At 37.6% G+C, this 22,217-nt stretch overlaps 1 protein-coding gene across 4 annotated transcripts in view; it reads right to left on the bottom strand.

Moving 5' to 3' along the window:
* The window catches only part of LOC113043481 (tight junction protein ZO-1-like), a 141,382-nt gene that overhangs the window by 19,055 nt on the left and 100,110 nt on the right, over positions 1 to 22,217 (bottom strand). For 2 of the 4 annotated variants that reach the window (XM_026202901.1, XM_026202902.1), the window contains exons 2-18: positions 19,006 to 19,062; positions 16,434 to 16,558; positions 13,249 to 13,351; positions 12,294 to 12,627; positions 11,325 to 11,431; positions 11,017 to 11,185; positions 9,854 to 9,998; positions 9,271 to 9,306; positions 4,123 to 4,250; positions 3,790 to 3,895; positions 3,545 to 3,695; positions 2,047 to 2,155; positions 1,117 to 1,336; positions 840 to 1,024; positions 580 to 675; positions 420 to 502; positions 90 to 300 (exon numbers count right to left, since the gene is read on the bottom strand). In XM_026202901.1, coding sequence (XP_026058686.1) covers positions 90 to 300; positions 420 to 502; positions 580 to 675; positions 840 to 1,024; positions 1,117 to 1,336; positions 2,047 to 2,155; positions 3,545 to 3,695; positions 3,790 to 3,895; positions 4,123 to 4,250; positions 9,271 to 9,306; positions 9,854 to 9,998; positions 11,017 to 11,185; positions 11,325 to 11,431; positions 12,294 to 12,627; positions 13,249 to 13,351; positions 16,434 to 16,558; positions 19,006 to 19,062 — 2,365 coding nt within the window. The remainder of the gene's footprint in view (positions 1 to 89; positions 301 to 419; positions 503 to 579; positions 676 to 839; positions 1,025 to 1,116; positions 1,337 to 2,046; positions 2,156 to 3,544; positions 3,696 to 3,789; positions 3,896 to 4,122; positions 4,251 to 9,270; positions 9,307 to 9,853; positions 9,999 to 11,016; positions 11,186 to 11,324; positions 11,432 to 12,293; positions 12,628 to 13,248; positions 13,352 to 16,433; positions 16,559 to 19,005; positions 19,063 to 22,217) is intronic. The other 2 variants (XM_026202900.1, XM_026202903.1) reach the window with 2 other exon arrangements.

Genomic DNA, 22,217 nt, shown 5'->3' on the forward strand with positions numbered 1-22,217 from the left:
GACTAGATTGTCCTGGACATGCTTTAAAATTGCTCCTTTTGTGTTCCATGGACTCCAATGCTATTATTTTGATTTCTGTGTCTACTCACTGGTGAAGAGGTGATGGTTGTTCTTTCTCAGTTTGAGAGCACGCTCATACAGTTTCCGGGCGCTCTTCCTGGACTCGGGACAGAGCCTGGTCCTCATGTTCTTGACACCCTGCTTGCTGTCGGGATTCAGGAACACCACGATGGGGTACCACTGGGCGTAATTCAGACGATCCACCGCGTTGGGGGTGATGTCCAGCACAGCATGCTTGTCCTAGCAGCACAAACAGGATGGTGAAACACCAGCTGGATCTTTGCAGGGTCTGTGAATCTACGCTCACGAGCCGAGCAGATGGAATGGCAGTTAACTAAATTATCCGAGTCCATACTCACTCGGTCAATGATCTGCTTAATGGTATGGAGACGGATGATTCCAGAGCTGCGCTGGTCTGTGCCTGCATCTCTGGGTTCACTCTCTGAGGCAAGGAGATAAAGAGGTTTTATACCTTCTTAATATAAGAAAAACTGAAAAATCTCATTACGCAGCACTTACTTGCAAGCTCAAAGAGGTCAGGTCCCTCTCTGGACAGTTTCTCTCTTGCAACATCCGCAATAGGCCCAAAAATGACCACGGGCCTCAAGAAACCAGCTTTTTAAGCAGGAGAAACAACAGGTTAACTAGATATCTACAAAACATTGTCCTTTCAATGCAAACATCAACATACAAACTGAAAATGATTAGCTTAGCTTCAAAACAGAAGCTCAAACCTGAAATAACCAAAGCAACTAACAGCAGGTCTAGAAACAGCCTACCTTCTCGAAGCACCACTCTTTCATAAGCGGAGAACTTTGTTTGGACGGGTTGAGCAGAAAGGTCCTCTCTGCTCTTCCTCAGGTTGCGTTTGGAGCTACGGAGGCCTCTGAATCTCCAGAAATCAGCCCGATCCCCTCCTGGAGTCTTTGGGAGAGTGTATTGGACACTCGATAACTGCTCAGCCCTGCGGAGAACATAAAGCAACAGCTCAAACTTCAACAACTCTACGTATTAAGCACATGACTCGATGCAAACTAGTAGAAATGGCATCAGCACCTATTCTTGTTGGGGATGATGCCCCGCTCCACCTCTTGGTGGTTCTTGCCGATGCGGATGGCGAGCCAAGAGCCCAGTTTGCCGTTGTAAAGAGTGTCGACCACTCTGAAGACCTCGCCCTTATTGAAGCTCAGACCGTAGGGCGACTCCTTCTCGTACTCAAAATGGGTCCTGATGTAGAACGAGTCACCTACGTCAGACTCTACAATGCGCCGATACACTGGGAAGCAAAGAGATTTACGCTATTATTATTTTGCGTTTCTGATAAAATGCTGGAAACAGTTGAAGGTGTTTTGCTGGTCTTATCTGGTTTAGTTTATAAGACAGCCTGAACCAGATCAGATTAATACAGTTTATTCTTTATGTTGAATTTTTTAACTTTCATAATATAATGATGTTGTACAAGATCCCATCTCCTCATCCTTCTGCATATTACGAAGCAAAAACGGTCCAATTACAAATGTCCATTTTTGTGTTTCAGTCAGCTAACTTAAGAAAAGCAATTTTAAGTAGCTTTGAATGAGATATCAGGATAACACATTTGTTTTTGATCAAGTAACTGGCTAAAAGCAAAAGTTTCTCACATTTATGCTTTTCCTCTGATGCTACTTAAATTTTTAGCCAAATAGCTATTCAGACATTGTTATAACAAACCCAAACTTAAAAATCTTGGTCAAAATCAAAACCAAAACCAAACCCTGGCCTAAATCAAATCACATTTTCCAGAAATGTATCATGTATTACATAAGGAAAGTACAAAGGCATGAGTTTACTTCTGCACTGTGTGCGGGACACTTCTGTTGTTGAAAATTAGCATCATGCCAACACTGCATGGACCGGTGCAGAACGCAGACAGTCAAATTAAACTTTAGGCACAATGGTTTATGAACAGGGATTCGTATTAAATTTTAAGAGCTGACATATCCTCACCATCTTTCTTTTTCTGGGCCAGGATGGTGACCTCCTCTCCTTTGGGCAGGTCCAGCAGAAACAGCACTGCCTCCTCGCGGATGATGTTTGCAAAATCCACATTGTTTACCTGGGGAGGGTTTAGAGAAAAGCCATTAGGAACCAAAATCCTCTCTAAAGAGGTCTAATGAATGAGAGGAAAGTTTCAAGACAGATTTGTGTGGTGAGGTTTTTGAGAAAGGGAAGGTGACAAATGTTCAGAATAAAGAATAGACACATTGGAAAAACCCAGAGAGGAAGAGAAAGAGGCTGCGTTTGGCAGAAAGGAGATGGAAACCAACGTCACCAGGGAAACCATCCTGAGAGAAGGCAAGCATCTGCACACACACTGAGGTTTAACGGCATCTATACAGCACGAGAGGGACATTTTGGAAGTGCGAACCGCCATAAAACTAGGACTTCCATTAAAGAGCCCGTAAACAGAAGGTTATAAAGCCGGGAACACCAAATTTCCCTTCACCCACAGGCCTTTAAGAGTCCCACTCGAGTTATTCATCACAAGAGCTAAACGCCACCACAAACATCTTCAGGCTCAACTGCTGACAAACTGGAAGAGATGAAATGACTTGAGCATAAATCAAGCAGTTATCAACATCAGACAGAAATGCTCAGTCCCACACACACACAAACACACACACACACACACACACACACACATTAATATGAAAAACATCAGCCCAGAGTTATTACAGCAACTAAAATGGAAACCATAAAAAAAGAGTTAATTGAAATAAACATGAAAAAAGTCATATTAAAAAACTTAAACTCTATTCAGCTAGTTTAACTTAACAAAAATAACTAAACTATAACTGAAACCAACATTAATAAGAACTAAAAAGAATGATAAAAAAAAAAACACTAAAACTGAACAGAAATTGTATAATAAATAAACAATACTAAAATACTTTAAATAATTTTAATTTAACCAAATGCTATTGTCTATTTTATTATATTTTTTGTACATGTTGCTAATATTTTGTTCATATTACAAAAATGTGTATTATTATAAATACTAGTTATTATAAAAATGGTTCCAGAATTCAATTTATTTTAAGCATTAAAAAAAAACTAACCAGTAAGGAGCCGTAAATCAAACCAAACCAAACCTCTGAACTACAAATCCCATGAAGCACTGCACCTCGAATCAGAAATCAATCAAATCAGAAACAGATGCTCAAAATGACACTTCTGACCATGAATCATACAAATATTGGAAGTTTATTCCAAAATATTAATTCATACACTAATATTTAAGCTATTTAAATGTGAAACCGCAATGATTCATGGGAGTATGTGGTCACTGTTGAGTTGTTTTTCCAGAGCTCTCGCTTCCTCAGTAACATCAAACATACAGCTACCTGATGAATTCATCAAGTGCTTATATAAACAGCTTTTAGACAGAAGTTGCATTAATTAATCAGTGAAGTGGTAAGAGTGAATCAAAACCTGGTCGTCTCACCCTGAGAATCTGGTCTCCCTCCTCCAGGCCCTCTTTAGCAGCAGGACTGTCCTCCAAAACTCCCGCCACAAATATCCCAACGTCATTCCCTCCAGCGAGTCTCAACCCGACGCTCTCGCCCTTCTTAAACTTCACCAGCTTCATGCTCGGCCTAAGGGTGGACACACACACAATAAGGACATCTAGGACATTTCATTCTCGATATCTCTAAAACATTGAGTTTGGGGAAAGTTAGTGAGGCGCACCGTAAGATGCTGTCATCGTGCGTGACGCTGGGCACTGGGGCGTCTGCCGGACTGACAGGCAGGTCCACGTCAGGCTGGCCGGGTTGAGCGTACACAGGCTTGGGCTCTGAGGAGATCAAAGCACACTGAGTATTTCAGTTCACGCGCACACACAAAAGTGTCATCACAGGAGCGTGTCGCGCTCTGGGAGGTCACAGAGACGCCCAGCAGGACGGAGCAGGTGTGAAGACACTGTCATGTCTGACAAACTCCTGCTGCTCGTCACCGCACAAACCCAGGCTGAGAATAATGCATGTTCGATCACAGTGTGTTTCATGTGTAGTGACCTCTGACCTGGCAGAGGGGGGAGCTGTTTCTCTTCTCTGGCTGCCGTCTGCTCTTTCGGCTTCTCCTCCACCATCTTAGTGGGTACGGGAAGTGGCCCAGCCTTTGAGACCCTTTCTTCATCACGGCTTCGGTGACTGTGGGTGAAGAAAAAGGACAGCACAAAGAAAAGCTGTTGGAATCACACACATTAAACAATGGTCTTGTTACGATTTAATGTAGTGAATCTGCGAACGAATCCGTCTTTGAATGATTTGGAGAAAACCTATTTGCAAAGCTTTTTAAATCAGTGGATTGTGTGTGAGAAGTTTGTTTGGAAGTAAAACATTTAAGGTAGTGATATGTTTGAAACTTGAGCAATGCAAAACTTAAAAAAAAAAAACAATTAGGATAATGACAGCATTAAACTCAAACATATATAATATTTATAAAGAACACAAATTTGCATAACAATAAAATGGACTTTTGCCCTTTTAAAATGAATACATTTTGAATGATAATCGATGAATCAGTCATTTGAAACTGTCTGAATGAACCAAATTTCTAACATGACTTTCCGAATTGACTTCACTGACTCTTATTGATTGTATAAAACAACCTAATTTATCATAACCAGTAACACTGTTAAAATCGCATTTTAACCAAATACTTAAAATACCAAATACCGTATTTTTCAGACTATACGTCGAGTATAAGTCGCATCAGTCCAAAAATACGTCATGATGAGGAAAATAACATATATAAGTCGCACTGGACTATAAGTCACATTTATTTAGAATCAAGAACCAAGAGAAAACATTACCATCTACAGCCGCGAGAGGGCGCTCTATGTCTTCAGTGTAGACAACAGGAGCACTGAGCAGCACAGAGCGCCCTCTCACGGCTGTAAACGTTAATGTTTTCTCTTGGTTCATATCTCTTAGTTCATTTCTCTTATCATGTCAAATTAATTTTGATAAATAAGTCACACCTAACTATAAGTCGCAGGACCAGTCAAACTATGAAAAAAAGTGAGACTTATAGTCTGGAAAATAGAGTACACAAAAAACCTGATATAAGCACTACTGGAAAACTTTTGAGTGATAACAGAAACAAACTATTGAATGAGATGAGCATTTTTTGGTTTTTCGGCTCTCTGAACAATCCAAACAAACCAAATCACTCAATCTACTGACTGGTATCTGTTGAGAAATTTCCAATATAATAATACAAATTATACTGATAATACTACTAATAATCTGATAATTACTTAAAAAAAGAACACGTAAAATGCCACACTTCTGGAAAAACCTTTGATTGATGTCTCAAACTAATTTGTTTTGCCTTTTTTTTTTTTACCGATTCATTAAAAAAAAAAAAAAAATTCGGGAAATGTGTTCAAATGAATCAGGCATATCAAATATACTTTGAAAATGAAAACATTTCCTCCTAAGGCCAGAAACATTCTCAACACAAGTACCCAAACGCAGATGTGAATGAAAAACGTGGCTTGGTTACTTAATACGTGACCTTGCATTGCGGTAACAAACCTAAGTGCTCTAGGGGGCGACAAAGTTACGCTCATTATCTGTGCTATTAAACTAGAGTCAAATTTAACCCTCTCCGAGAGATTTTCAATCTGTTGCTCCCATCATGACAGTGGTCAACCTGGAAGAGAAAACTGACGTTTTACGCGCATGTCCATTATATGTCCATTTTGAAAGAGTTGTGACATAACGAAGCTTCATTTACTAAACTAATGTAAAGGTTACGTAAAATAACGTTGCCAGTTTGCAACATGCTTCGAAACGTTAATAAAAAAAAGAATGATTTACAAAGGTTTCGAAACGTCACAAAGCAGTGTTTCGAAAGTGCTCATCGCTAATTCACGTCCTTGGGAGAGTATGTTTCAGGCCGTAAATGAAAGTACAATCAATAATACACCTGTATACAGGACACTGAAAATATACGGTACAGTGCGGAATGAAATGAGCTTTTGTGCTGTTCGGTTAAAGCTTTTGATGATTAATGCATGCTCTGCTCTCAGCAGGACAACCAAAAACAACACTGCTTTTTCCACACTATCAAGCCTAAGCACACAACCCATAAAACACTGTTTACACTGAAAGACAAATGGCAGATGAGAGCGAGGTAGATGGGGAGAGAGGGAGGACGTTGTGTGGCTAGGGCAGCTAGGTAGTCTTGAAGGTCACAGCTGTGCTTTGTAGCTCCTTTGTTGGACTATATTTAGCGCAGCCCATCTGATCTGGAGTAATAGAAGAGACAGAGACAGAGAGAGAGAGAGAGAGAAAGAAAGACGGGAAGAGAAAAGGACTCCAGGTGCACCACCATCGATGAGGCACTCCAAAAATCGGCATGTGGCCAAAGACGACAGGTCCGGCCCGTGACCTTTATTGTGATGGTAAACAACAGCGGGCGACGTCCAAGGACTGCAGAAACTGTCCATCTCTGCAGGGCCGGGCCGCCACATGTGGTCCTGTTTTATTCATGACAATGACGAATATCTTTCCCAGCAATTATGGTGAGGCTCAATAAAAAGCCTTGGCTGATGACATTGAGGATAAGTGTGTGGCATAACGCACTATACCTCAAAGCACTAAAGCCATCACTGTCCGCTTGAGGGTCTTTACGGACCCTATGATCCATAAAAACGACTATGAGAGAAAAATAGTAATTGCTGAGGAGGGCTGCTCTTGCGGTTACCAATCATGCTCTATTTCAAAGAACTATCACATTCTGGTACGGGAATGTGAAGAGCTTTTTGATCTACAATACAGCTGCGAACTGTATTGTAGTTCCAACGCTGGAACTTTACCCAGGAACTAGGGACTTTTGGGCTGGTACTCGGTGTGTTTCCACCACAGGAACCAGGATCTAAATAAAGTTCAGGGTAAAAGATTGCCCCCCAGGAAGTCCCTGCTCACAAGGTAGTACTTTTTCAAAGGTGTGAAACTTTCGGGGGCGGTTGCTGATTGGTTGAGTTCACGCAGCATTGCGATTTCAACCACCATTTATATAGATATTTTTCAAAATATTACTGTTATTGTGTCATGAAATGTCGTTTTAAAAGTATTTCAGGCGAGAATGCAATTATTTAAAACTCAAATATGCGCCTATTTAAAAATGTGTTTCGCCGATTTTGTAGACGATCAGCTTCACACGATCAGTGGAGCTCAGTCCTCATGTTTACTAACGAGAGCAGTCTCAACTCGGCTAGTCCTTCTGACATTATAAAATATAATTTGTTTTTGATAAATCTAACAGGTAATCTTTGGTCTTTATTCAATTAATCTATTTATATGTTGAAATATGTTTAATATGTTAAAATAAAAAGATTTCAACTGTAATGTAACGTTAGGCTATACAGGCCAACACATTTCACTGAACTAAATTTCTGTGGCTTTTAATAGATTTAAAAGAAAACAAAAGGAGGCAGTGGTATTTGATATCATATTTCGTCTTTTTGTAAATATACAGTGAGGAAACTTGCAGTAGCCAAAAAAGTTCCTGGTACAATTGATCCAGGTAATTTCGGTGGAAACACGGTTGAAGTTGTTTAATTCAGAAAATCCCCAACTGGTCTTGCCAACCAAACATTGCCAATCTTTTATCATACAAAAAAAAATAAAAAAATAAAATAAATAAATAAATAAATAAAAGGGCCCATTAAAATTATAAATTTTACTGGTTTTGGGAATGAGAGCATGCTCATGTTGGCATCTGTCTAATTTGGTTTGCATTCCACCAAGTGGAACCCAATGAACTTGTGCCAAAACATTGGTCTGATTGGATGTTGTACAGACCTTTTCTTCTCTCTTTCAGGAGTTTTTGCAATACACCGGTTTCAAAACACTGGTGTGATTATCTAGTTTTCAAATTAAAGAGAAAAGGGACGGAAGAACTTGGCAGGACATCTTAAAACACACAGTCTTTCCCATTAGTTAACAGACTGACAATCCGGAACCAGGCTGGTAAAATCAACTTCCAAAGAGCAAGTGCAAAAATGTTGGATCTCGCTCTTTCACTCTTACAAGATTAAAACAAAGTGGAGATGTACAATTCCTCTCAATGGCAGTTGTTCAGCAAATGCCATGTGACTTATATAATCTTTGAATATAATCATGACTCCTCTGATTGGTTGACAGCACCATGCGCCAACAGACCCAACTTTGTGTCAAAAAATATTAATCTATTTTGATGTGTATGCAGGTATTTTCTCGAATGTTCTCAGTGTGACAGGAAATTCTGCTGCATGTTCTCAAACAGGGGAATGTTCCGAACATTCCGGCAAGTAACGTTAATAGAATATTTGATAAATCTTTTTAGAACATATTTTGTTAACACCGTGCCATGCCTATTCTTGCACCATTTCACGTTTCCACGCAAGAAAAGTTGGATCTGGGACATAAAAATTGGCTCCTCAAATGGTTCAAGTCCTTTAAACCAATGGTTCCTGAACCAGGAATTAAATCTATCTGGATTGACGGGGCAAAAAGGCATCTGCCTATGCTTTCGGGAAGCTTCTGCTGCTTTCACAGATTCCAGTTTTTTGTGACTTTTCGAACACGGGGCAGGTGGTGCTTCAATCCTATTGAAAGACTTTCAAGGATGGTTGGCTGAGCAGATGTGCCAGTATTACCGAGAACTCTCTGAGGAAGAGAGGAACTACTACAAACGATGTTAAAAGCAGCATGTTTCCCCCTGCACTGCCAAACTGACAGCAGCAGACCTTTATGTGTGTGTGTGTGTGTGTGTGTGTGTGTGTAAGTTTTTCCGACAGACACCCCTATTTTAGTTTTTACTTAGCAGAAAAGAGGTAACACACAGCTGAGACCAGTTCTTTGGATTTGCATGAGAAATGAGAATGAAGGCATATGTTTGATGTCACAGATGCATGCTGGGATTGGGCATACAAACCAACGAATTTCCTGTGCCCAAGTTGGTTTGCCGGGCTTCAGCCAGAGGTGAGAGATGTTGGGATGATGAAATGAACAAGTCAAGTAGTTCAGGTAAAATAAGAACATCATTTTAGCACACTACACACACACTGGGTTACACGTAAACTTTGAGAAGCACCCACGTCACATGCTTTAGTGCAAAGCTCACAAAAGCGTTAGTTAGTTCGGGACGCTGCGTAAACCGGACCCAAACACTTACACTGGCCGGGTTCTCTGAGCCGTCGGCCCTGCGGCCCTGATTCAAAACAAGAGTCAGAAGAAACTTCATGAGCACTCACACACCTGAGGATCTGCTAACATGTGTGTGGTCAAATCTGGCTTGTGGCAAGTATGTCATTTCTTCATCTAAAACATTTGCTTGGATGCAATTGTTCGATAACCCTAAAGTTGACTATTGGGCGGCTCACAGAAACAAACAGTGCCAGTTTTCATTGTTCCAGAGAGTTTAATCTCTTCATAAGTCAACCTACAAAAATGGCCTACTGAAGCTTCCATGGATTTTTACTGCTGAAATAATTACACACTTCACCTTTAAATGTAGGGTTTCATTTAGGAGATGAAATTCCTCCCATCCTCTCCCACTGTCACACCCTGGTTTATCTATCTAGGACACTTCCAATTTACAGGAGCGCGGTCTGACAGAAGCTTCTCTCTAACGCCTGTCAGAAAGCTGTTCTCATATCAGCGGTGAGCAGGCCTACAACTCAAACTGTTGAATATTATAAGGAGGACCTAAAAATTGAGGGGGGAAAAACTCGAGGGAAACAGAAAGGCCATCTGACCTGCCGTTGCTGATCTGTGGTGGAGAATGTCTGGAGTGGTCCGAGGGCTCGGAGCGGCGGTCCGGAGAACGAGAGCGGCTGCTCCTCTTCCGCTCGTGGGATCGGTTGGAATGATCGGAGGCCACGGAGTGGATGTCTGAAATTTCTAGCAAAAAGATCAAATGATTTCACACCATTACAGGTGTTGTGTCACAGAATTCGAAGTGAACCTGAAGTATTCCTATTGGAATTTCAAATTCTTCCCTAAAAGATCCAAATGGAATAAAATAAGAATACACTCAGAATTACATAAAATAAATAAACAAAAAGATACATTTGTATTTTTATGTAAGGTTTAATGTTATTTTTTTTTTTTGTTTATCTTATAAGTTTTAATGTTGTTTTATGCTCTGGTCATTATAATTATTGTTATTTAATTTGTATAAAATGAATTAGTTCAAGTATAGTAGTTTATTAATAGTTCATTTTAGTTTTAGTCAACTTAAACTTTATTTCAATTAGCTGCCAAGCCATTTTTAAAAGTTTGTTCAAGTTCTCTCATATTTATAATTTATTATATTTATATTGTATTTTATTTTAGCTTTGTTTTTAATGATTGTTACAAGTTAAAATTTTAGTTAACAAGAAAAAACTAAAATTGTCAAAAAAAAGGTAAATACAATTTAAATAATATAAAAACAAAAGCACTACTGGTATAGAAAAAAATACTACAATATATATATATATATATATATATATATATATATATATATATATATATATATATATATATATATATATATATATATATATATATATATATATATATATTTTCAATGAGAAAAAAAATAATGCCACACAATTAGCTTGCTTTTTATGATACTGATAAAACAAATTTTAATCCAAATGCATAAGCTGCTATTCAAAAAAAAAAAAAAAAAAAAAAAAAAAGATTTTCAGTTTACTAAGCAGAACCAGTCAACAGCTTCGTGAATTAATTAATTTTTATTTATTTATTCAATTTAATTTAATTATTAAGTAGTTAAAGAATTACAGTGTTTACAGAATTACATTCATGAATTACATTCAGTTTCCACTAAATATTTAAAAGCCCCACTTGACGGTATAATTGCACAGAACGAATCAAACCCATTTTGATGTGTGCTGTACAGAGACTCTCTCACCATCTCTGTCAGAGGCATTGGCTGAAGGTATGCTGTCATCCATGTCTGGGATATTGAGCAGGGTCGCCCTCTCGTCTCTCTGCACCACCATCTTCAGCTTGCCCTTTGACCTCTCGATCAGCTTCTTAGCATCGATCAGGGACAGATTCTCAGTCACCGTGCCATTAATCTAGATGAAGAGTATGATGTCAACATCATACATCTCCATTAGCAAAAGTCTGCATTCGTTCATAAATCGTCACTTGAGTCACGCTCATCACTTCACACTCTCTCCTCTCTCCTCCCCTACAGATTCTCATCTCTCTTACCTTGAGCACTACGTCTCCCTCCTGTATGTTTCCGTCTCGGGCTGCCAGGCTCTCGGGGGAAATGTCCTTTACGAAGATGTGGCTGGCCAGGCGAAGCCCGTATTCTGCTTACAGAGTAAACCGCAGAAACACATACACAATGTTAGCATTTGTTAGCTATAAAGACGCTTTTTGTTTGACGTAAACCTGCATACAGCAAAATGTCATTGGCTCTAAATGATAAATGGCAGCTATATGTTCTGACTGGACGTGATGAAGTTATTTTGTGCATCATTTACACTCAAACCAGCAGGAAACTTGTCACATCATGTTAAGGCCTGTTCACATCAAGGACGGCGATTATAACAAGAAATCATTGCAAAGTTCACCGTACGAGTGAATAATTAGTTCGCACTTTTTTAAATTAAAACAAATATTTTTATCAAATTTTTTGTGATTATTCAAATCAACCTTTGATTCAATTTATATAAATTATATCAGACTTACTATACTATATTATTTATACTGAAAACGTTTATATTAAATTTGAAAAGCGTGAACTTAAATGCATCACAGATTTGTTAATTTATAGTGCTGTCAAACGATTAATTGCATATAATATATATGTATATTTATTATGCATGTATTAATACACACACATACAATATATGTATATATATATATTTTAAATATGTACATGTATATATTTATATTCATATAGTATATAAATATATTTTATTTATAAATGGATCATATTTCTTCCTAAATATATACTATTATATATATGCTATTTAGTATTAAAGTGTCAGGTGACATAATAGTTTATAATAACCAGAACATTATCATCAGTTGGTGTGGTTACTTTAGTTAGTATTCATGGTGAGAATGAGCTTTTAGTGATGTGAATCAGCTTGGAAACAAGCGTGTTATAATTCGTAAGACAGAGTGATTGGGCGACACCTGTTGGCAGGGTCGAAGCGCCATGTTCACCTTCGTTCTTGCGGGACTTGATGAGGGTGACCTTGGCTGGGCGTGGGGGGAGGTTGGAGGACACAGAGTGGCGGTCCGAGCGTGGGGACTGACTCCTCTCTCTGGAGCCGCTGCGCTCTCTGTCTCGGTCCCTCCTCCCGCCCAGCCGGTCGCCCCTGCTGCTCCTCCGGCCCGTGGCTCCGCCCCCGCTGTAGGCACTCGGCCCGCTCCGTGCGCTCCGGGACTCGTAGATCTCGTCTTCATAGCTGTCGTCGTCCTCGTCGTGCTCAGACATGGTCTCGCGTTCACCCGGCCGCCCCATGGGGATCTGCACCTTCCTCTTTCTCCTGATGGTCTGGATAGAGTGAGAAACAGACCGGATTATTCGCAACAATCTCAGTTTTTGGGCACACTTTTTAAATCTCTCTAAAACGTTCTCTTATGGGATTTTACTGCAAAACAAATCAATAAAAGTGGCTCTTTTGATTTTACTTAAGGCATTTTCCTAATTTAACACAAATGTTTACAAATTAAAAAAATCTTTAATAAATAAATCAAAATAAAGTAAGTAAATATAGTCTGCGAATACTAGAGAAACTTTTTGGCCATATATTTTTTTATCTTTAATATGTCTCTAAAAACATTCTCTTATAAATTTTTGTGCAAAAATAAGAAAACAAAAGTAGGTAGTTTAATTTTCCAATTTAATATAAATGTAAAAATATATATATATATTTTTCCTTGTGTTTTCCTAATTTAACTTTAATTTTAAACAAGATGACAAATAACATTTTGTAAAAAATATATATATATATATCATATTTATCATATCTAATGTCTCTCTAAACAAATTCTGTTATGGATTTTAGTGCAAAATAAATAGAAGTGGGTCTTTTAATTTACACTAATTCTTTACTAAACTAAACGTATAAATAAATAAGTATAAGTTGCTTTAGATAAAAAAGGGCCTACATACTATTTTTGCATTCTTCCCACTTTTCCGAAGTTGCTGCACTGCATACGCATGATCCACGTTATCCATGGAGACGGCGTTGACCATCACCACTCTGTCATTCTCCCTGCCGGGGGCAAAGAGGGCAGAAAGCAGTAAGCAAAAGTGCCACTCCAACTGATCTCAGAGCAAGATGGAGCAAAGCTTGATCAGCAGCCCTGTGCGCTCATGCGTTTACATGCTAAGAAACTCCATCAGGGTGAAGAGCAGTTTTAGCTTATTCAATAAAACAAAAGAAGAAATATTATATAATATGATCATATATTATATAATAAAATGATTACAATTTCTAGCGTAATTAGAGCATTCTGGGAGATAGATAAATAAATGTAATAAATTTACTTAAAATATATAAACAGTGGGGTTAAAAGTCTGGATGACTATTAAAAATCTATTTAATTGAGACCAGCAGAGAAAATGCTTTTAATTCACAATTTTCTAGTTTAATACTAAATGTTTTCAATACACAAATAAATAAACGAATAGTCTGAGAGCACTAGTGAAAATACTTTTAATATGCACTTTTCTAATTTAATCAAATGTATTTGATAACAGTAAAAAAAAATTACAAATTGAGAGCACTAATGAAAATGCTTTTAATTTGCACTTTCATAATTCAATACAATGGTTTTTGATAAAAAAAAATATATATATTTTAAGAGCACTAGTGAAAATGCATTTCATTTGCACTTTTCTAATTAATACAGATTATTTCCATACATTATAATAAATGATTAATCTGGGAGCACTAGTGAAAAATGTATTAAATTTGGACTTCTGTAATTCCATGTTTTCAATACGAATTCCATAAATAACCTTATACATCATTTTTTTTGGAGTAAAAGGTTTAACTTAAAAATAAAGAAGAACATCAATAATCAATGTTTGGAAAATATGTTCATATATTTTGGGAAATAACTAGGGATGCACGGAAATTTTTTTCCCTATGTATTTGTTTTTTTCACCTTTGCATAAATGAAATACCCAAATTTAGCTTTTTACTGTTTTGTCTTGTTTTTCAAAGATAAAATCAAGTACAAAACAACAAAACATTCTAGCAAACATTATACCAACAAAGCATAATTTAACTTAAAATATTAATATTTATAATGTTTGAGCTTTTATTTTTAATTTTTATTTTATATTAAAACCCCCAAGAAGACCTCAGTGCTTCTTTTTGTTGACAACAGCAGATTTATAAATGATTCTAATTAAGAATCTGGGAAGATGTTTGTTGCACGTATCACACGGTGACATCCGTGTCAAAATTCATAAAAATGTTACTAAGCAGTTGACGAGTAACAGTTTCAGCACAGATTTCCCTTGTGCTTTGGACTTCAAACCCTGGCTCATGTACCGCTGTCAGAATAAATGCAATTTGTGCGTGCATTAGAAAACAACATTCTGCAGTTATTTACTAATTGTACAAGGCAATTTTGTGATTTCAATCATCATACAGTAACCACCCCTTCCTCTTCTCTTTCTGAGACATGCGATGCAGTAAACACGTCTCTCTCTGTCGGTGCTTCGAATAGTTTTTGCGTCTTTCTCAGACAGTTGTAAATGCTTCCACACTGCTGTCATGTTAGCTACATTGGTGCACGCCTCTATTTGATCGCGTTAGTAAATTGATTCAGTCTTTTCACTTATTCAAATTATTGTTGGCTCATTCAGTTGCCGAAAATTCGGTGCATGCCTAGAAATAACCCTTAACACCTATGAGGGTAATTCATAAAATGTATATTTTAATACAAACAACACTTTCAGCAATCATGATGTCAGAGATGGGGACTCGAGTTTGAGACTCGGACTCGAGTGCGACTTAAGTCGCACAAACAGTGACTTCAGACTCGACTTGAGACTCGTCCTCGAAAGACTTCAGACTCGACTCGGACTCGAGCTCCGGGACTCGTGAACAATGTTAATTTTTAGTAAACGTCAGATGAGCTCGCTGTTAGAGTTGTGACGTTCGCGAACGAACCGATTCTTTTGAACGGCTCATAAACATGAACGATGGGAGCCGAGTCACGGCTGGAGGGGAGCCGTTCTTTCTGTCGCTCTTTTTTCCTATGCGTGTTTCAGAGCGCGTGTTTCACACAGATGCACACAAATGAGCTCCTCCGCGAGACAGAACAGTTATAGGGGGAGGGGCGCACCCAGCGCAGGCCAACCCTTTATAGCGTGATGATATTAGTTATTAGTTGTGCACGCATCCTTCACGTGAGTACTCCAGTGGAAAAAAACCTGCGTGCCTCTGTCATTGGGTAGGAGCCGAGCCATGACGTTTTGCACAGATATTCATTGCAGCCCACTTTGTTATTGTTCATTGACTTGAAGGGGCTGATGTCCTATTTGCAAAGTTTACAGTAGTAATAGTATGTAGACATTTCCATTTTATTTATTCTAATTTTATCTACTTTAAATATTTTTGGTTCTCTATCAAAATGTTCTTGTGTGATAACAATGTTCTTGTGTGGAAGTGTTTGTAGTAAAAGCTGTTTTGCACAGAAATTCATTGCAGCCGGCTTTGTTTTTGATGTTTATTTGTGAGTAGGTATTGTATGAATAACATAAGTCAGCGTAGCTTTGTTCATTCTTAAGCCAGACAAGAGGTGTGCAGCTATACAGCCAGGACAGACAGAAGGCCATTACTGAATCCATAAATGCTAAATACAGATATTAACTTAAAAGTAAAGCATTCTTGGTGTTTTTGTCATGTTGCAATAGCCTGTTTACACTGATTATATACCAAAATCAAAGTTGATATTGTATGCTAATAGATAGAGTTGTCATAATAACATATTACATGCTTTGAATTCCTTATATATAGCTATGCAGTGTTCTAAGCAGCTTGGATGGGTCGCTGTACGTGATGCAACATTTATTATAACCAGAGACTTAATATAATAAAGAGACTTGAGACTTGACTTGGACTCTAGCTCAGAGACTTGAGACTTGACTTGGACTCTAGCTCAGAGACTTGAGACTTGACTTGGACTCTAGCTCAGAGACTTGTGAGCATCTCTGCATGATGTTAACAGTATTTCATTCGATTTTATCAAAAAGTATTCAATTCAACTCAAATGTTGGAGTTAAACTGGAACTGAACTGGCTTTCTCATGGTAAAGAGGGTCAGAGATGAGTCTTACTGCAGCAGGCCCTCGGCTGGGCCTCCCTTCAGCACATCCGAAATGACGATGGACGTCTCCCCGCTCTGAAAGTGAGGGTTATCCCTCCCGCCTGAGATAGCGATCCCGAAGCCAAACCCTGGAGCCTGCGAGACACACAACCACATGTTAACAAACAGACGAGGGGGAAACCAAAACATTCAAAACAGCCGAGAGAGAGACTGGAAAGATAAGAGGGGAGATATGGGACGAGAAGAGGAGGAAGATAAATGAGGGGATGTGATGGTCAGAGAGATACAGGGAGAGGGCTAGAGAAGGGCGGAGAGATAGAGAGATCCTATCACAGATATAAAGAAGAGAAAAACAATACGGACCTCAAGTCAGCAACAGTACTTAAACCAATCACTTAAACAATTTTAACAGTGACAGCTAACAGGTAATGTGAATTAATAGGTATTATACAGTAATGTGTTGCTGTTTGAAATGACACCATGATAACACTGTGTCCTAGACGACAAGAATCCAGCGACAAGCAATTTTGGCGTCCACATTAGACGCCACGCAATAGAATCAAGCAAATATCACAGCCAATCAAAAGCATGTGTAGGCGGGGTCTCTCAGGGAAGTCCACTGCACTCGCAACAACATGGACAAGGTTAAAACCTTTTTAAAATCTTTAAATGTACACACTTAGTGACTGATAGCATCTCTGTTATGAAATACACTCGTTGGTTCGCACCGAGTTTTAACGTACATATTTGCTTTCATTTATTTTCAGGATCTGAGGTTAACTATATGTTGTTGCTTTCAATATGGCTATAAATGTCTCGTAGTATGATCTTCAAACACACATTGGACACATTTAAAACTTTGAATAAAGCACATAATCAGTACCAGAGATCATCATTTTCATAGTTTGTTATGTTGTTTCAGCCGTGACGTCGCAGAAATAGAAACCATTTGTAAATTAGAAATTTTGCGTGTTGTCGTCGCGGATAGTTAGGACAAAAACTGATTAACATGAAAAAGATACTTTTTATTGTGTGTTGCGACATCATGTCACGTCCATGAAAAAGTGACTCAACACTCCCCAAAACATATTTAGTAACTTTTATTAGGGTGTAACCTAATAATGTAATAAAAAATGTTTGCTCTGTTGTCCTGTGAAAATTCAAAAATTTTACCTAAATTGCAAATGTTTGTTTATTTGAACATAACTGTCTTGTTCTTGTTAAAAGACTTCATAAAAGTGTTTGACGAGTGTTTTTTTCTTGCCGTTTTGAGGAGGAATGTCCTGGATTGCTATTATGTTATCAGATTCCAAAAATAAAGTAGTCGTAATTAAAAAGAGTACACAGCATTTTAAAATACACGTAATCAGACTACAGTTACTTTTTTACATGATTATGTATTATTCTTTGTCATAGACAAGGTTTTGTCTTTCCAACACATTAAAACACAAAATCATTTGATTTCTTATTTACATGTAAAGCGGAGATTCCCATACAGACCTCTTCCACCTAATATATTCTAATATATGAACAAATCAATAACTGAGTAACACATTTGCATGGTCTCTGCTCTTAGATATTGGTTAATTGTCACATGACATGTCGTTAAACAAAAAGAATATTCAATGTTTTTTATTAAGTGTTCCATTTTGATTGTTGTTTGTTTTAAATTTGACATTCTTTATGTTTTTAATGAATTATTGACTTTTCGTTCAACTTACGAACTCCCTGTAGTTTCTTTACAGATGCCAGGTTGGGAAATATTTATGTTCAATACACTTCATGTTGTTAATAACAATGAATGAAATTTTTTCGTTCTCTTTGTATTTTAAATGTCAATATGGTACAAGATTATCCTATTAAAATCTATGTGATAAAGTCTTCTCCCAACAATGTGGTTTTCTGTTTGTTCGTCTTGTTCAGTTGGCAGACTTTCTTCCCTTGTTCTTACTGAAAGACCCCATAAAAGTGTTTAAGTAGTTTCTTTGTTTTGATATATTTCCTATTGAAATTATCTGTGTGCCTTCATAGATATTTTTGGCTTTTCTTCAAAATGCATTCAGCAGCTTTCATTATGGTCTAACCCTAAATATTACAAATTAAAATCTTCTAAATAACCGCACAATATAAATGTACCTGAGAAGCAAGATTTTTCATAATTCTTACAAAAGTGTATTTTGTCTTGTTCCTAATTATGCATAAAGATCCTGTAAATATGTTTGAAGAGTGGTTTGTTTCCTGTTTTAAGGGAATTTCCTATTGAAATAAGTTTTTCTAGAAGCTTTTTTTTTTTAGCCAAACGGTAACTCTTTAACAAAGTCTTTTACTAATCAGAGTTTACATTTCATGAGGTCTTTAAAACAAAAATCTGTTGATGGAACACAATACAACACATTTATATCATCAATTATATAAGATTACCAAGAGAATTACTCACAAGTAAAACAAGACAATATCATCTGAATGATTCGACGGTTAATTCTGGAAGATTTTTTCTAATAACAGATGTTACACAAATCAAACAAACAAGTGTTTATACTGGGATTCCAGACACAAATCAAGAGAGATGATTAAATTCTCACCCTGTGTAGAGTTACAGTGTGCTGTTCCCATATCACGGTCTCCTCCATTGCTGCACTCTGTATTGAGAGAAAGAAAAAAACAGAAAGAAAGAGATTAATAGAGAAACACACAAATCGTTAGATTACCATCAACAAGTTTAATTGGTTGCATTCCCACGTGGCCTAAAGGATGTGAATGCATTCATTAAAACCAAGCGGGTTACACACACATTCACAAACGTCTTTGAAGGAGTCTCAGCACTTAACATCCGTAGAAGCATTCGGAAATCCTCCGTAGTGTGTAGATGATCTTCCTACATGTTATGTAACAGACAAGGAAACAACGAAAGTGGTGCAATCTCATGCTATAGGCTTGAGGAGAAGAAAGGACTGGGAAAATGTCTCTGCTGATATCCACCGAAGCCACCTGAGGTGCTCAAACACTGATTTATTCATTTATTTCTCCATGGCTTCTGCAATGCAGTGGCCAAGAATAGCAGATTCGCACAGTCACAGCAACAACGCCAACGCCGCACCAAATGGATCATAAGATCACTGGGGAAAAACGGCCCCAATCTAATCACATGTATCTGTATGCATGCGATAATGTTTGTTACTGGAAAATAAACAGCAGCAGAGTGAAGCGGAGGGTTTAGATGCGAGTTCATGGTTTAAACTGTAAGCATGAAGGACTCTGGGTTGTAGCTCTAGAAACTGTGCCGCCCACTCAATCACGCCTGTGGCAAGACCTCAAGTGAGGAAATCCATGAAGGATGAGGAATGTCAGCGGTGACAGAACCTGGCAGGATATCCACCACTTCTCACACACACACACTCTCTCTCTCTCATCTATTATAGCGATTTTTCACTCTCTCATCATACAAGATTCTTAATTTCACCAAAGACTAAATCTGTCATGTGATCAACAAGACCTGAAAATTTGTTAAAACTTCAACCCTAAACTTAATGCTGGGCGGTATGACCACAAAAAATTACGGTATTTGTCGGTATTTGTTTTCATGCATGATTTCCCACTGATTGAGCGAGGAAATACTGCAGTGGATTGACATGGCATGCTATATTTTACTGTCATGATGAGTGAATATTGTAGAAAGATTCCAGGAGTAACTCATTCATAATCGCGACATCATCTGATAAAATCAACATGCATCTACACTAAAGAGCCGCTATGTGGTGGTTTTGATTACTTTTTTGTCTCTTGCAGTGCACTGCCTGCATCTGAGTAATAATTCCAAAACAGTCAGTAAGCAACATTTACTGATGAATCTGCTGTGATATGGTCAACTGAATGAGCTGCTTCTCTGATGCTTGCTGCACAAAACAGACGACGAGAGAAGAAACACTTCGCAATCGTGGGGCAGCACTGACGACATCTTCCAACTGAACCATAACTAAGGTTTTTCCAAAAAAGTCACTAAGTTTGTCAGTACATATACTCTATGGAAAAAAGACACTAAAAGGGTCTGAAAGTCGCTGAATATAGTGCTGAAGTCGCTGTTGTTTAACCTTGTTTAAACCAGGGGTTTTCAAACTGTGGAGCGTGCAAGTGCACAAACAGATAGCCTTCTCAGACAGCAGGTGAATACCAATGGCTGTCTTGACAAGTATCTTGTAAGCTCTGTTGGTTGTTTTAAGTGAATGTAAACAGAAAATAAAATATCAAATGTAAATCAGTATATTTATATGGATCCCTGCATTTCTTATGTAAATAATGTTAATCAAAAACAGCAAAAGAAAAGTTGTTCGCAGATTTAATGGATATTTGCTTTTATGTGATGTTAAAATTTGGGGGTGAAGGGTGTTGGTTGGGAGGCACATGTCCTAAAAGGTTGAAAAACCCTTGCAGTGTTTTAAAAATGAATATAAGAAAAATAAACAGCGGTATTCAGTATTGACTGGTTACCGCCCAGCAATACCTAAACTTACAAGAATGTTTATTTACTGTATGTTTTGGGAGGAAAAAAATGAGTTTAAATCGGTGTTCATTTCGTCAATGAAGATGACGATGAAAAATGTTCGTTAACAAACATCTTTTCTATGACTAAGACGAGACATTGACGAGCTAAAACTAATATTTGATGTTAAAAACTATGTCAAAATTTATGCCGCATCTTTGTTAACAAGACGGGACTAGAATGTTATTTGAGGACTACCGGACATTCAAAAAAAATCCTATAGGCTACTGTCTTGTCTTTGAAAACATGTGTCCCTTTCATTGGATTGCAATCGGATGACGGGGAGTTTGAATATCTAGTCTCAGTATGGCAGCCGCAGTGGATGGATAGGCTACCAAAACGTGAACTAGCGAAGGGGATAAGGTGACCAGATGTCCCGTTTGGGAGTCACAATTCGTTGACATTTTACTTAAAGTTAGCGAAGGCAGGACAGGTGGAATCGTGTCGATAGAAGTGCTCTTTCATCTCGAAATAAAAAGATTAAATCAAAAATGCCTGTCAAAATGAACTCTAGTGTAAATAAGTCATATTGACACAAAGTTAAAAGAGTAATAATCATAATAATAAATTCTAATGTCAACTGATTCCAATTAGACTTAAAACGATTGTTTGTTATTTAATTACAACTTGTATATACCAAAAATCTAGGTAAATGAACTAAATGTACAACAAAAAATTTAGTGAAAAAACATTTTCTAAAATTAATTGTAATATTCTAATACAAAACAATTCCCATTATATAAAAATAGCTACTTATTCACTCACAATTTTACTTGAACAATGTATTATATATATATATATATATATATATATATATATATATATATATATATATATATATATTAGGGATGTCAACGATTAATCGATGATCGATTAATTGTCGATAAGAGATGCAATCGATTAAGGCTATCGATGGTCGGTTAACCGATTCAATGTTGGGCTGCGTGCGGCTCATGCGCACTCAACACGTGCGAGCGGCTGTGAGTGACGGTGACGATATATAAAAGCATCATCATTCATTCACAATGTACAAATTAAGCTTTTAATGTGATTTAAACTTTAAAGTACATTAAAATAGAAACAACATAAAAGTTCTTCAACATTAAAAGCAATAGAAATGTAGTTACTAATCATTTCATCAGATAACTGTTTTATATCGTGCGCTTTGCAGGGCTGCGGGACACAGTGACAGGACAGGTAGTCTATTCATTCCTACAACTTGTTAATTCATTCCTACGAATTATTAATGTGGCAATT

This window comes from Carassius auratus, chromosome 25 (assembly GCF_003368295.1).
Source record: "Carassius auratus strain Wakin chromosome 25, ASM336829v1, whole genome shotgun sequence".
In the NCBI taxonomy this organism is placed as follows: domain Eukaryota; kingdom Metazoa; phylum Chordata; class Actinopteri; order Cypriniformes; family Cyprinidae; genus Carassius; species Carassius auratus.